Source organism: Oncorhynchus tshawytscha, unplaced genomic scaffold (genome assembly GCF_018296145.1).
Source record: "Oncorhynchus tshawytscha isolate Ot180627B unplaced genomic scaffold, Otsh_v2.0 Un_contig_7588_pilon_pilon, whole genome shotgun sequence".
Classification (NCBI taxonomy): domain Eukaryota; kingdom Metazoa; phylum Chordata; class Actinopteri; order Salmoniformes; family Salmonidae; genus Oncorhynchus; species Oncorhynchus tshawytscha.
The window spans coordinates 47,004-61,623 of NW_024609634.1; the positions used below are offsets into that span (position 1 = coordinate 47,004).

The 14,620-nt window shown below is 41.5% G+C and overlaps 1 protein-coding gene across 1 annotated transcript; it reads right to left on the reverse strand.

Annotated features, from left to right (window-relative positions):
* Positions 1-524: 524 nt before the first annotated feature.
* On the reverse strand, positions 525-7,763 carry LOC121845346 (G-protein coupled receptor 4-like). The gene is made up of 4 exons (XM_042316505.1): positions 6,190-7,763; positions 5,461-5,673; positions 3,682-3,899; positions 525-1,689 (listed from the first exon to the last, which is right to left on the reverse strand). The coding sequence occupies exons 2-4, from the start codon at positions 5,636-5,638 to the stop codon at positions 1,147-1,149; spliced, it is 939 nt and encodes a 312-aa protein (XP_042172439.1). The 5' UTR covers positions 5,639-5,673; positions 6,190-7,763; the 3' UTR covers positions 525-1,146.
* Positions 7,764-14,620: the final 6,857 nt, after the last annotated feature.

The following is a 14,620-nucleotide window of genomic DNA, read 5'->3' on the forward strand; positions in this document are numbered from 1 at the left end:
AGACAGGCCAGATCCGGTCCAAATGGGAGATCTACACTGGCACTGGCAATGTCCAAATGGGAGACACTGGCATGAAGCATTAGACAGGCCAGATCCGGTCCAAATGGGAGATCTACACTGGCAATGTGAAGCATTAGACAGGCCAGATCCGGTCCAAATGGGAGATCTACACTGGGAGACATTGCTTATGGGCCAACTATGGTGAATTTTTAAAATATTTTTTTATTGAACCTTTATTTAACTAGGCAAGTAAGTTCTTATTTACAAAGACTGCTTACACCGGCCAAACCCGGACGACGCTGGGCCAATTGTGCGCCACCCTATGGGACTCACAATTATGGCCGGTTGTGATACAGCCTGCATTCGAACCAGGCTGTCTGTAGTGACGCCTCAAGCACTGAGATGCAGTGCCGCTGCGACACTCGGGAGCCCAAAATGAAGTATAAATAAATAAACAAACACATTCTCAGAAATCACAAATGATTGTTAATTATTAATGATAATAATAATACATATTAATAGTATTTATTGGCAATACAGCAGTATACATGTCCACACACAATACATTTACCCTGTGATATATCTAAATGCGTGTATTGCGGCCTACCTAATTTAAGACATGCCAGGAGTGTGCAGGCTGAATATAATGTGTACTGCAGGGCTGGAACTAAAGCCTGCACAGCAGTGGCTCTCCAGGACAGGAGTTGGTAGTTGGTAGATGGTCACCCCACTGGAGGCTGGTGGGCAGAGATATAGGAGGACAGGCTCATTGTAATGGTTGGAATAGAATAAATGGAACAGAATCACGCACATGAAACACATGGTCCATTCCATTTATTCCATTCCAGCCATTACAATGAACCCATCCTCGTATAGCTCCACCCACCAGCCTCTTCTTCTCTCCCTCATCACATGGTTCCCAGTAGATGGCCAAGCTACAAAGTCAGAATTGGCTTTATCGTAAACATTTCTGCCAACAGAAATGTTATTTTTGGTCTTAATTTAAGGTTAGGGTTAGGCATACGGTTAGCAGTGTGGTTAAGGTTCGGTTAAAGTTAAGGTTTAAAATCAGAGTTTAAGAAGAGGAATCGTAGAAATGATTGGGCCTTCTGACTTTGTAACTTGGCAGGATAGTGATGAGCCCCATCACACTTTAACCTCGTAGGGTTTCTTGGCCGAGCTCTCCCCCGCACAGCACCAGCCAGGTACACACGCAGGCCTGTCCATCTTGGTAATATACAGAAGTGGCTCCATACTACAACTCAGATCCATGATGGCGAACACACTGATAGTCACCTGACAGCGGAACTGGACAAACGTGTAGTAGGAGAAGAACGGAACAAGAGCCACAGGAGGAAGGTAGTTGACGAAGATTATACCCAAGATGACCAGCACCATTTTGAAGGCCTTCTTCTTCACGGGGTGCATCACCTCCTTCCCGGCTACGGAGCGGCGTAGGACCCATATGATGGAGAGGTTACAGTAGATCATGAGGGCGAAGGCGAAGAGGATGAGGCCGCTGAACACCTCGTTGACAGACATGACTCCCAGGATGCTCTTTGTGAGGCTGTAGGCCAGGATGAGGGCCCAGGTTACCACGGAGACACCAATGCGGATCTTGTTGTCACGGATACCGGTGAACAGCACCGGATGGACCACGGCCACGTAGCGGTCCAGACAGATACACACCTGGGAGGAGAGAGATGGAATATAACTCAGATTATAATATAACCCAGATTAATATATAACCCAGATTATAACATAACCCAGATTATAATATAACCCAGACTACAAAATAATGAACATCATAAAATAACCCAGATTATAACATAACCCAGATTATAACATAACCCAGATTATAACATAACCCAGATTCAAATATGACCCAAATTACAACCGTTTTTTTACATTTACATTTGAGTAATTTAGCAGATGCTCTTATCCAGAGAGATTTGCGGGATAATTTAGGGTTAAGTGCCTTGCTCAAGGACACTGACAGATTTTTCACCTAGTCTGCTCAGGGATTCAAACCAGCGATCTTTTGGTTACTGGTCCAATGCTCTTAACTGCTAGGCTACCTGACGCAGATTATTATAACATAACCACCCAGGTCTAGACAAATACACATCTGGGAGGGGAGAGATGGAGAGGGATTAGGTCTAACCCACATTATAATATAACTCAGAATATAATATGAACATAACCCAGACTATAACATAATAACCCAGGTCTATATAACATAACCCAGATTATAACGTGACCCAAGAAAAAATATATAATGTTCCATACAATGTATTTTAAAGACCCTAATGTCACAAGTTACCTCATCAATATCTACAGTTGTAAGGTCATTTAATTCACAAACCAATCTTTTCAGATCTACACAGTCATGTTTAGATTTTTAGATTTTCTACCCACCAAGAATAGCGGCGCGGTGATTTGACCCCGTAGGCAAAGCATTGGATGAACCATCCAGGTTTAAACATAGCCCAGATTATAATATAACCCAGGTCTATATAACATAACCCACATTATAATATAACCCAGGTCTATATAACATAACCCACATTATAATATAACCCCGGTCTATATAACATAACCCACAGTATAATAAAACCCAGGTCTATATAACATAACCCATATTATAATATAACCCAGGTCTATATAACATAACCCACAGTATAATATAACCCAGGTCTATATAACATAACCCATATTATAATATAACCCAGGTCTATATAACATAACCCACAGTATAATATAACCCAGGTCTATATAACATAACCATGGTCTATATAACATAACCCACATTATAATATAACCCAGGTCTATATAACATAACCAAGGTCTATATAACATAACCCACATTATAATATAACCCAGGTCTATATAACATAACCCACAGTATAATATAACCCAGGTCTATATAACATAACCAAGGTCTATATAACATAACCCACATTATAATATAACCCAGGTCTATATAACATAACCCACAGTATAATATAACCCAGGTCTATATAACATATCCCACATTATAATATAACCCAGGTCTATATAACATAACCCACAGTATAATATAACCCAGGTCTATATAACATAACCAAGGTCTATATAACATAACCCACAGTATAATAAAACCCAGGTCTATATAACATAACCCACATTATAATATAACCCAGGTCTATATAACATAACCCACAGTATAATATAACCCAGGTCTATATAACATAACCAAGGTCTATATAACATAACCCACATTATAATATAACCCAGGTCTATATAACATAACCCACATTATAATATAACCCAGGTCTATATAATATAACTCTGATTATAATGTAACCCAGATTATAACATATCCCAGGTCTATATAACATAACTAAAGTCTATATAACATAACACAGATTATAACACAACACAGATTATATCATAACCCAGATTATAATATAACCCACAATATAATATAACCCAGGTCTATATAACATAACTACGGTCTATATAACATAACACAGATTATAACACAACCCAGATTATATCATAACCCAGATTATAATATAACCCAAGTCTATATAACATAACCCATATTATAATATAACCCAGGACTAGATAACATAATTCAGATTATAACATAACCCAGGTCTATTTAACATAACTACCTAGGCCTTATTATCTACCCACCAGGAAGAGGGGTCCTGTGTCTTTGACCCCGTAGGCAAAGCGTTGGAAGTACCAGATGCCTTGGTGGTCCAGGACCAGCCTGTTGACCATGTCTATGGGCCCCATGAGGCAGAAGTAGGTGTCCATTAAAGCCAGATTAAAGATGAAGATGTCAGACGTGGACGAGTCACTTTTCCTGCTGGAGATCTGCCACAGGACCAGTATATTGCAGGGTGTGCCTGTTGTATCAATAAGGACTGTGTTAGGTTGCGTCCCAAATGGCACCCTATTCCCTATGTCGTGCACTACTTTTGACCAGACCCCATAGACAGTAGGGACACCACTGTGTTAGTGACAGGAATATCTTTACCAAGGCTGAGTCCAAAATGGCACCCATTCCCTATATAGTGTCCTACTTTCCCTATTCCCTGTATAGTGCACTACTTTTGATCAGAGCCCTCTATACAGAGCACTACTTCATAGGGTTCTGGTGAAAAGATACATCATGTTACTCCACCTACTACCACAGCATTATGGGTACTGTAGTATATCACGCTACTTCACTTACTACCACAGCATTATGGGTACTGAAGTACATCATGCTACTCCACCTATTACCACAGCATTATGGGTACTGGGTACTGTAGTACATCATGTTACTCCACCTACTACCACAGCATTATGGGTACCCCTCCTGTCTCAGCCTCCAGTATTTATGCTGCAGTAGTTAATGTGTCGGGGGGCTAGGGTCAGTTTGTTATATCTGGAGTACCTCTCCTGTCCTATTCGGTGTCCTGTGTGAATCTAAGTGTGCGTTCTCTAATTCTCTCTTTCTCTCTCTCTCGGAGGAGGACCTGAGCCCTAGGACCATGCCCCAGGACTACCTGACATGATGACTCCTTGCTGTCCCCAGTCCACCTGGCCGTGCTGCTGCTCCAGTTTCAACTGTTCTGCCTTATTATTATTCGACCATGCTGGTCATTTATGAACATTTGAACATCTTGGCCATGTTCTGTTATAATCTCCACCCGGCACAGCCAGAAGAGGACTGGCCACCCCACATAGCCTGGTTCCTCTCTAGGTTTCTTCCTAGGTTTTGGCCTTTCTAGGGAGTTTTTCCTAGCCACCGTGCTTCTACACCTGCATTGCTTGCTGTTTGGGGTTTTAGGCTGGGTTTCTGTACAGCACTTTGAGATATCAGCTGATGTACAAAGGGCTATATAAATAAATTTGATTTGATTTGTAGTACATCATGCTACTACACTTACTACCACAGCATTATGGGTACTGTAGTACATCATGCTACTACACTTACTACCACAGCATTATGGGTACTGTAGTACATCATGCTACTACACTTACTACCACAGCATTATGGGTACTGTAGTACATCATGCTGCCACATAGTTTCTCAACCAAAAGGCTGAAGATTGAAAGACTTCCGGGAAGCAGACCAAGCAGATCAGGCCAGGGTTTGGGATGTGAGAAGTCAATGAGAGAAGGGAAACTCTTTCTTAGTCGTTCATTGTTGCTAAATCTAAAGGCACAACCTAGATTCCAGCCAATGTCTTAAGTAGTTGAACATGTTATTACTCCAACTACGCGAAAGTGTCAAACTGTAACATTTTCATTTTCATCATAAACAACATTCTACTACACCTACTCCCAGAGCATTATGGGTAATGTAATACATTGTCCTACTACAAATACAACCAGAGCATTATGTTTAATGTAGTATATCATTCTACTACACCTACTACCACAGCATTGTGGGTAATGTAGTATATCATGCTACTACACCTATGGCCAGGTTGAAGACTTTGACTCCAAAGTAGAAGATGAATCCGTAAGGGGCCACGGAGCAGACGTGGAATTGGTACCAAGGAGGCGGGGTCCAAGGTTCCGGACTAAGAGTCGATGTTGAGTTCAGGGGGAGGTCATTGGAGGTCATCCCCGTGGAGTTAGCAATCATCGCCATGGAAGGTGGGGTCAAAGTGGAGAAGAGATTTGGATCTAAACAGGGGGAAAAGGGAACAATTGACATGAGTTACAAATATAGAATTGCATATAATATATACTGTATAGCTGTATATAATTGTAGGGTATATAATTTTATCTGTATTGTGTATGACAGAGTTGAGGACCAATAGACTTTCACATGCTGCCTGCTATCATCAAGCTATTATATTCCACTACATTAACTTTTGCATGTTGTCATAAAAAAGTATTTTATATGATTTATGGATCTGTTCAGTTTATTGTATGAATGGATTTTCATACCAAAATAAATGGCCACAAAAATCACTCCATATTGTTGGCTGAGGTCAAAAAATCCCTTGTCACTTTATGAATATAATTTCACTGCGCTTGCTGGACATATTCAAATTGATGCTTAAAAAATCTGTTATCACAATGCATTACTCGTTCAAATCGAATAGATAGCCACTTACATTTCTTCTGAGTAATATTACGACTTATAAAACTGACAAATTGCTATCAAATACAGTAAAAAGTCAAAGTCTCACCAACCTCAACAGAGATGATACGTTCCTCTACTGGTCCTCCTCCACTCTCCTTCAGTCTCAGTCCCTCAGTAGAACAAACTATTTCACTGGTCCTCCTCCACTCTTCTCCTTCAGTCTCAATCCCTCAGTAGAACAAACTATTTCACTGGTCCTCCTCCACTCTCCTTCAGTCTCAATCCCTCAGTAGAACAAACTATTTCACTGGTCCTCCTCCACTCTCCTTCAGTCTCAATCCCTCAGTAGAACAAACTATTTCACTGGTCCTCCTCCACTCTCCTTCAGTCTCAATCCCTCAGTAGAACAAACTATTTCAGGGGTCCTCCTCCACTCTCCTTCAGTCTCAATCCCTCAGTAGAACAAACTATTTCACTGGTCCTCCTCCACTCTCCTTCAGTCTCAGTCCCTCAGTAGAACAAACTATTTCACTGGTCCTCCTCCACTCTCCTTCAGTCTCAGTCCCTCAGTAGAACAAACTATTTCACTGGTCCTCCTCCACTCTCCTTCAGTCTCAGTCCCTCAGTAGAACAAACTATTTCACTGGTCCTCCTCCACTCTCCTTCAGTCTCAGTCCCTCAGTAGAACAAACTATTTCACTGGTCCTCCTCCACTCTCCTTCAGTCTCAGTCCCTCAGTAGAACAAACTATTTCACTGGTCCTCCTCCACTCTCCTTCAGTCTCAGTCCCTCAATAGAACAAACTATTTCAGTGAGTGTGTGTTTTCCGTTTCCAATCTATATGTCTAGTTAACACTGGACTCAATGACTGTTGATTACAAACTATCGAGTCGAGCACGCCAACTGACTCCAAGTAGCAAAGCCACAGCTCTTCCCTATCCTCCGTAGCAGAGCTCTCTATCTCTCTGTTGGCCCCCAGAAGCCAAGCTGTATGCCAAACTGGACCCTTACTCCATATGGCACCGTCTCACAGGGGCCAATGCTTAATAAAGACAGTCTCCTGGGAGAGAGAGAGAGGTAGGGAGGATAGAGAGAGACTGTAGGAGGATGACACTTATGGATACGACCAATCTGGGGAACCTCAACAACCTCAACATTATGGCCTCTCTTTGGCGCAGCCGCAACGGAAGGTCGTGATTGGTTGATGGCACTGAACAGGATGGGCGGTGCCTATGAAAGGGGTATCGAGATTATGTTTCGGGAAATGACTCAAAGGTAGGGGTGGGGTGTAGAGTTGGATAGATGTGATGAACGACATGGTGTCCATACACTAAGCCTGTGTCCGAAATGGCACCCTATTCCCTACACAGGGCCATATGGCTGGTCAAAACTAGTGGACTATATAGTGAGTAGGGACACGTCTTGGCTGTCTTACAATGTAATATGTTCTCTCTCTGATGCAACTTAGAGGGCCAAGTAGACTAGGCCCTCCACACTGTCAACAGGTGATGCAAGTCAACAGTAGCACCAGAGACATGAGAAATACAACGCAAGATCTTGCAGACAAGGCTCAGGTTATCCTGTAGGGTAGAGACAGGTTAGCAGAAGAATGATGCCTTTAGGGCATTTACTTCTCAACAAGTCAACACACACAAAAAACCACACACACACACACACACAAACACACACACACACACACACACACACACACACACACACACACACACACAACAACACACACACACACAACACACACACACACACACACACACACACACACACACACACACACACACACACACACACACACACACACACACACACACACACAACACACACACACACACACAGTCTTCCTTACCTCAAGTTGACCTGCAGTAGCTAAAGCTTAATAATAGCCACACCATAGCAAACCTTCACAAACGTTTCTAAACTTTATTAGGTTAATATCAAAAGTAAGTCAACCCATTGTTTATAGAGAAAATACAAGGAGATGAGCAAATGTAAACCAGGGGGAAAACGTACTGCCCTCCCTTGTGCCCAGTAAAATATATTTGTAAAAATATATTTCTTTTAAAACGTTTGACAACACTCCCCGAGTGCATTTTGATCTGTCCCTTACAGCGGCATATTACAGGCAGCTACACATCACATGATGTTTACTCACTGTTTTATAATCTGGAAAAGGACATGTACTGTGAAGTGTGTGGCCTGAATGGGTTATTGTGTATTGATCCATTTACTTTTTACAGTCACTAGACTATGGCTACATATTGATTCTCAGTTATTCTTAATATATATATATATATGGGGCAAAAAAAGTATTTAGTCAGCCACCAATTGTGCAAGTTCTCCCACTTAAAAAGATGAGAGAGGCCTGTAATTTTCATCATAGGTACACTTCAACTATGACAGACAAAATTAGAAAAAAAATCCAGAAAATCACATTGTAGGATTTTTAATGAATTCATTTGCAATTTTGGTGGAAAATAAGTATTTGGTCAAAAACAAAAGTTTATCTCAATACTTTGTTATATACCCTTTGTTGGCAATGACAGAGGTCAAACGTTTTCTGTAAGTCTTCACAAGGTTTTCACACACTGTTGCTGGTATTTTGGCCCATTCCTCCATGCAGATCTCCTCTAGAGCAGTGATGTTTTGGGGCTGTTGCTGGGCAACACCGACTTTCAACTCCCTCCAAAGATTTTCTATGGGGTTGAGATCTGGAGACTTGCACAATTGGTGGCTGACTAAATCATTTTTTGCCCCACTGTATATATATATATATATATATATATACATACATTGCCTTCGGAAGGTATTCAGACCCCTTGACTTTTTCCACATTTTGTTACATTACAGCCTTATTCTAAAATGGATACAAAAATAAATAACCCTCAGCAGTCTACACACAATACCCCATAATGACAAAGCAAAAACAGGTTTTTAGAAATGTTTGCAAATGTATTAAAAATAAAAAAACAGAAATACCTTATTTAGATAAGTGTTCAGACCCTTTGCTTTGAGACTCGAAATTGAGCTCAGGTGCATCCTCGTTCTACTGATCATCCTTGAGATGTTTCTACAACTTGATTGGAGTCCCACCTGGGGTAAATTTAATTGATTGGACATGATTTGGAAAGGCACACACCTGTCTATATAAGGTCCCACAATTGACAGTGCATGTCAGAGCAAAAACCAAGCCATGAGGTCGAAGAAATTATCCGTAGAGCTCCGAGACAGGATTGTGTCGAGACACAGACCAAAACATTTCTGCAGCACTGAAGATCACCTCCTAGAGCTGGCCGCCCGGCCAAACTGAACAATCGTGGGGGCAGGTAACCTAGTGGTTAGAGAGTTGGGCCAGTAACCGAAAGGTTGCTGGATCGAATCCCCAAGGTAAAAATCTGGCGTTCTGCCCCTGAACAAGGCAGTTAACCCACTGTTCCCCGGTAGTCCGTCATTTTAAATAAGAATTTGTTCTTAACTGACTTGCCTAGTTAAATAAAGGTTACATTTTTTTGAGAGAATGCCAAGAGAGTGCAAAGTTGTCATCAAGGCAAAGGGTGGCTACTTTGTAGAATCTCAGATATAAAATATATTTAGATTTGTATAACACTTATTTGGTTACTACATGATTCCATATGTGTTATTTCATAGTTTTAATGCCTTCACTATTATTCTACCATGTAAAATCACTTCACTATTATTTTTACAATATAGGTGTGTCCAAAATTTGGACAGGTACTGTGTGTATATATATATAGATATATATATATATATACAGTGCCTTGCGAAAGTATTCGGCCCCCTTGAACTTTGCGACCTTTTGCCACATTTCAGGCTTCAAACATAAAGATATTTTTTGTGAAGAATCAACAACAAGTGGGACACAATCATGAAGTGGAACGACATTTATTGGATATTTCAAACTTTTTTAACAAATCAAAAACTGAAAAATTGGGCGTGCAAAATTATTCAGCCCCCTTAATAAGGTAATACTTTGTAGCGCCACCTTTTGCTGCGATTACAGCTGTAAGTCGCTTGGGGTATGTCTCTATCAGGTTTCAACATCGAGAGACTGAAATTTTTTCCCCTTCCTCCTTGCAAAACAGCTCAAGCTCAGTGAGGTTGGATGGAGAGCATTTGTGAACAGCAGTTTTCAGTTCTTTCTACAGATTCTCGATTGGATTCAGGTCTGGACTTTGACTTGGCCATTCTAACACCTGGATATGTTTATTTTTGAACCATTCCATTGTAGATTTTGCTTTATGTTTTGGATCATTGTCTTGTTGGAAGACAAATCTCCGTCCCGGTCTCAGGTCTTTTGCAGACTCCATCAGGTTTTCTTCCAGAATGGTCCTGTATTTGGCTCCATCCATCTTCCCATCAATTTTAACCATCTTCCCTGTCCCTGCTGAAGAAAAGCAGGCCCAAACCATGATGCTGCCACCACCATGTTTGACAGTGGGGATGGTGTGTTCAGGGTGATGAGCTGTGTTGCTTTTACGCCAAACATAACATTTTGCATTGTTGCCAAAAAGTTCAATTTTGGTTTCATCTGACCAGAGCACCTTCTTCCACATGTTTGGTGTGTCTCCCAGGTGGCTTGTGGCAAACTTTAAACAACACTTTTTATGGATATCTTTAAGAAATGGCTTTCTTCTTGCCACTCTTCCATAAAGACCAGATTTGTGCAATATACGACTGATTGTTGTCCTATGGACAGAGTCTCCCACCTCAGCTGTAGATCTCTGCAGTTCATCCAGAGTAATCATGGGCCTCTTGGCTGCATCTCTGATCAGTCTTCTCCTTGTATGAGCTGAAAGTTTAGAGGGACGGCCAGGTCTTGGTAGATTTGCAGTGGTCTGATACTCCTTCCATTTCAATATTATCGCTTGCACAGTGCTCCTTGGGATGTTTAAAGCTTGGAAAATCTTTTTGTATCCAAATCCGGCTTTAAACTTCTTCACAACAGTATCTCGGACCTGCCTGGTGTGTTCCTTGTTCTTCATGATGCTCTCTGCGCTTTTAACGGACCTCTGAGACTATCACAGTGCAGGTGCATTTATACGGAGACTTGATTACACACAGGTGGATTGTATTTATCATCATTAGTCATTTAGGTCAACATTGGATCATTCAGAGATCCTCACTGAACTTCTGGAGAGAGTTTGCTGCACTGAAAGTAAAGGGGCTGAATAATTTTGCACGCCCAATTTTTCAGTTTTTGATTTGTTAAAAAAGTTTGAAATATCCAATAAATGTCGTTCCACTTCATGATTGTGTCCCACTTGTTGTTGATTCTTCACAAAAAAATACAGTTTTATATCTTTATGTTTGAAGCCTGAAATGTGGCAAAAGGTCGCAAAATTCAAGGGGGCCGAATACTTTCGCAAGGCACTGTATATATACAGTTGAAGTCATACGTTTACATACACCTTTGCAAAATACATTTAAACTCAGTTTTTCACCATTCCTGACATTTAATCCTAGTAGAAATTCCCTGTTTTAGGTCAGTTAGGATCATCACTTCATTTTAAGAATGTGAAATAGTAGAGAGAATTATTTATTTCAGCTTTTATTTCTTTCATCACATTCCCAGGGGGTCAGAAGTTTACATACAGTAAATTAGTATTTGGTAGCATTGCCTTTAAATTGTTTATCTTGGGTCAAACGTTTTGGGTAGCCTTCCACTAGCTTCCCACAATAAGTTGAGTGAATTTTGGCCCATTCCTCCTGACAGAGCTGGTGTAACTGAGTCAAGTTTGTAGGCCTCCTTGCTCACAAAAGCTTTTTCAGTTCTGCCCACACATTTTCTATAGGATTGAGGTCAGGGCTTTGTGATGGCCAATGCAATACCTTGAGTCTGTTGTCCTTAAGCCATTTTGCCACAACTTTGGAAGTATGCTTGGGGTCATTGTCCATTTGGAAGACCCATTTGCGACCAAGCTTTAACATCCTGCCTGACTGATGCCTTGAGATGTTGCGTCAATATATCCAAATAATTTTCCATCCTGATGCCATCTATATTGTGAAGTGCACCAGTCCCTCCTGCAGCAAAGCACCCCCACAACATAATGCTGCCACCCCCGTGCTTCACGGCTGGGATGGTGTTCTTCGGCTTGCAATCCTCCCACTTTTTCCTCCAAACATAACGATGGTCATTATGGTCAAACAGTTCTATTTTTGTTTCATCAGACAAGAGGACATTTATCCAAAAAGTACGATCTTTGTCCCCATGTCCAGTTGCAAACCATAGTCTGGCTTTTTATGGCAGTTTTGGAGCAGTGGCTTCTTCCTTGCTGAGCGGCCTTTCAGGTTATGTTGATATAGGACTTGTTTTATTGTGGATATAGATACTTTTGTACCCGTTTCCTCCAGCATCTTCACAAGGTCCTTTGCTGTTGTTCTGGGATTTATTTGCACTTTTCGCACCAAAGTATGTACATTTCTAGGAGACCGAATGTGTCTCCTTCCTGAGCGGTATGACGGCTGCCTGGTCCCATGGTGTTTATACGTGCGTACTATTGTTTGTACAGATGAACGTGGTACCTTCAGACGTTTGGAAATTGCTCCCAAGGATGAACCAGAATTGTGGAGGTCTACAATTTTTTTTCTGAGGTCTTGGCTGATTTCTTTTGATTTTCCTATGATGTCAAGCAAAGAGGCACTGAGTTTAAAGATAGGCCTTGAAATACATCCACAGGTACACCTCCAATTGACACAAAAAAATTTCAATTAGCCTATCAGAAGCTTCTAAAGCCATGACATCTTTTCTGGAATTTTCCAAGCTGTTTAAAGGCACAGTCAATTCAGTGTATTGTCCTGCTCACCTCCAGCCCGTTCACCCCTGCAGTCAACTCAGTGTCAACTTCTGACCCACTGGATTAGAATTAGAAGTGAAATAATCTGTAAACAATGGTTGGAAAAATGACTTGTGTCATGCACAAGGTAAATGTTCTAACCGACTTGCCAAAACTATAGTTTGTTGACAAGAAATTTGTGGAGTGGTTGAAAAACGAGTTTTAATGACTCCAACCTAAGTGTATGTAAACTTCCGACTTCAACTGTATTTATATACATTATGACATGTTTTATCCAGGTTTGAAAGTTACATCATACTAAACATGAGGAACACAAGCATGAGCTACACCTGCCATAACATCTGCTAAATATGTGTATGTAACCAAAACAATTTGATTTGTTTTGAGGGTCTTCTGAAATCCGCCAGTTCTTGGAACTAACGGATTCCTCACTGATTGGAATAGATAGAATCTAATGTTATGGAACATCGGAACCCCATTACAATGCCAGGGGTGGCATTGTGTATGACCAGATGTAGGTCTATAGGTCTGTGTACAGAGAGAGCAGGGCAGCTCCTGGGTGTGCAGGCTTTTGCTCCAGCCCTGCTCAAACTCTATTTCATCAAAACCTATTCCCATCTCTACTCCCAGAGACAGCATTATAAGGGGTTCTCATCACCATCACCATGGACAACCTGACCCATCTCTACTCCCAGAGACAACATTATAAGGAGTCCTCATCATCATCATCACCACCACCATCACCAAGGACAACCTGACCCATCTCTACTCCCAGAGACAACATTATAAGGAGTCCTCATCACCATCATCACCATCACCATGGACAACCTGACCCATCTCTACTCCCAGAGACAGCATTATAAGGAGTCCTCATCACCATCATCACCACCATCACCAAGGACAACCTGACCCATCTCTACTCCCAGAGACAGCATTATAAGGAGTTCTCATCACCATCATCACCACTATCACCAAGGACAATCTGACCCATCTCTACTCCCAGAGACAGCATTATAAGGAGTCCTCCTCATCATCATCACCACCATGGACAACCTGACCCATTACTACTCCCAGAGACAGCATTATAAGGAGTCCTCATCACCATCATCATCACCACCATCACCATGGACAACCTGACCCATCTCTACTCCCAGAGACAGCATTATAAGGAGTCCTCATCATCACCACCATCACCAAGGACAATCTGACCCATCTCTACTCCCAAAGACAACATTATAAGGAGTCCTCATCATCATTATCACCACCATCACCAAGGACAATCTGACCCATCTCTACTCCCAAAGACAACATTATAAGGAGTCCTCCTCATCATCATCACCACCATGGACAACCTGACCCATTACTACTCCCAGAGACAGCATTATAAGGAGTCCTCATCACCATCATCATCACCACCATCACCATGGACAACCTGACCCATCTCTACTCCCAGAGACAGCATTATAAGGAGTCCTCATCATCACCACCATCACCAAGGACAATCTGACCCATCTCTACTCCCAAAGACAACATTATAAGGAGTCCTCATCATCATTATCACCACCATCACCAAGGACAATCTGACCCATCTCTACTCCCAAAGACAACATTATAAGGAGTCCTCATCATCATTATCACCACCATCACCATGGACAATCTGACCCATCTCTACTCCCAGAGACAGCATTATAAGGAGTCCTCATCATCATCATCA

Coding starts and splice junctions, on each gene's coding strand:
- LOC121845346 (XM_042316505.1), bottom strand. CDS start 5,638: ATGGCGATGATTGCTAACTCCACGGGGATGACCTCCAATGACCTCCCC. Junction 3,900..5,460: donor AGTCTTCAACCTGGCCATAG/GTGTAGTAGCAT, acceptor TTGATACAACAG/GCACACCCTGCAATATACTG. Junction 1,690..3,681: donor ACACAGGACCCCTCTTCCTG/GTGGGTAGATAA, acceptor CTCTCCTCCCAG/GTGTGTATCTGTCTGGACCG.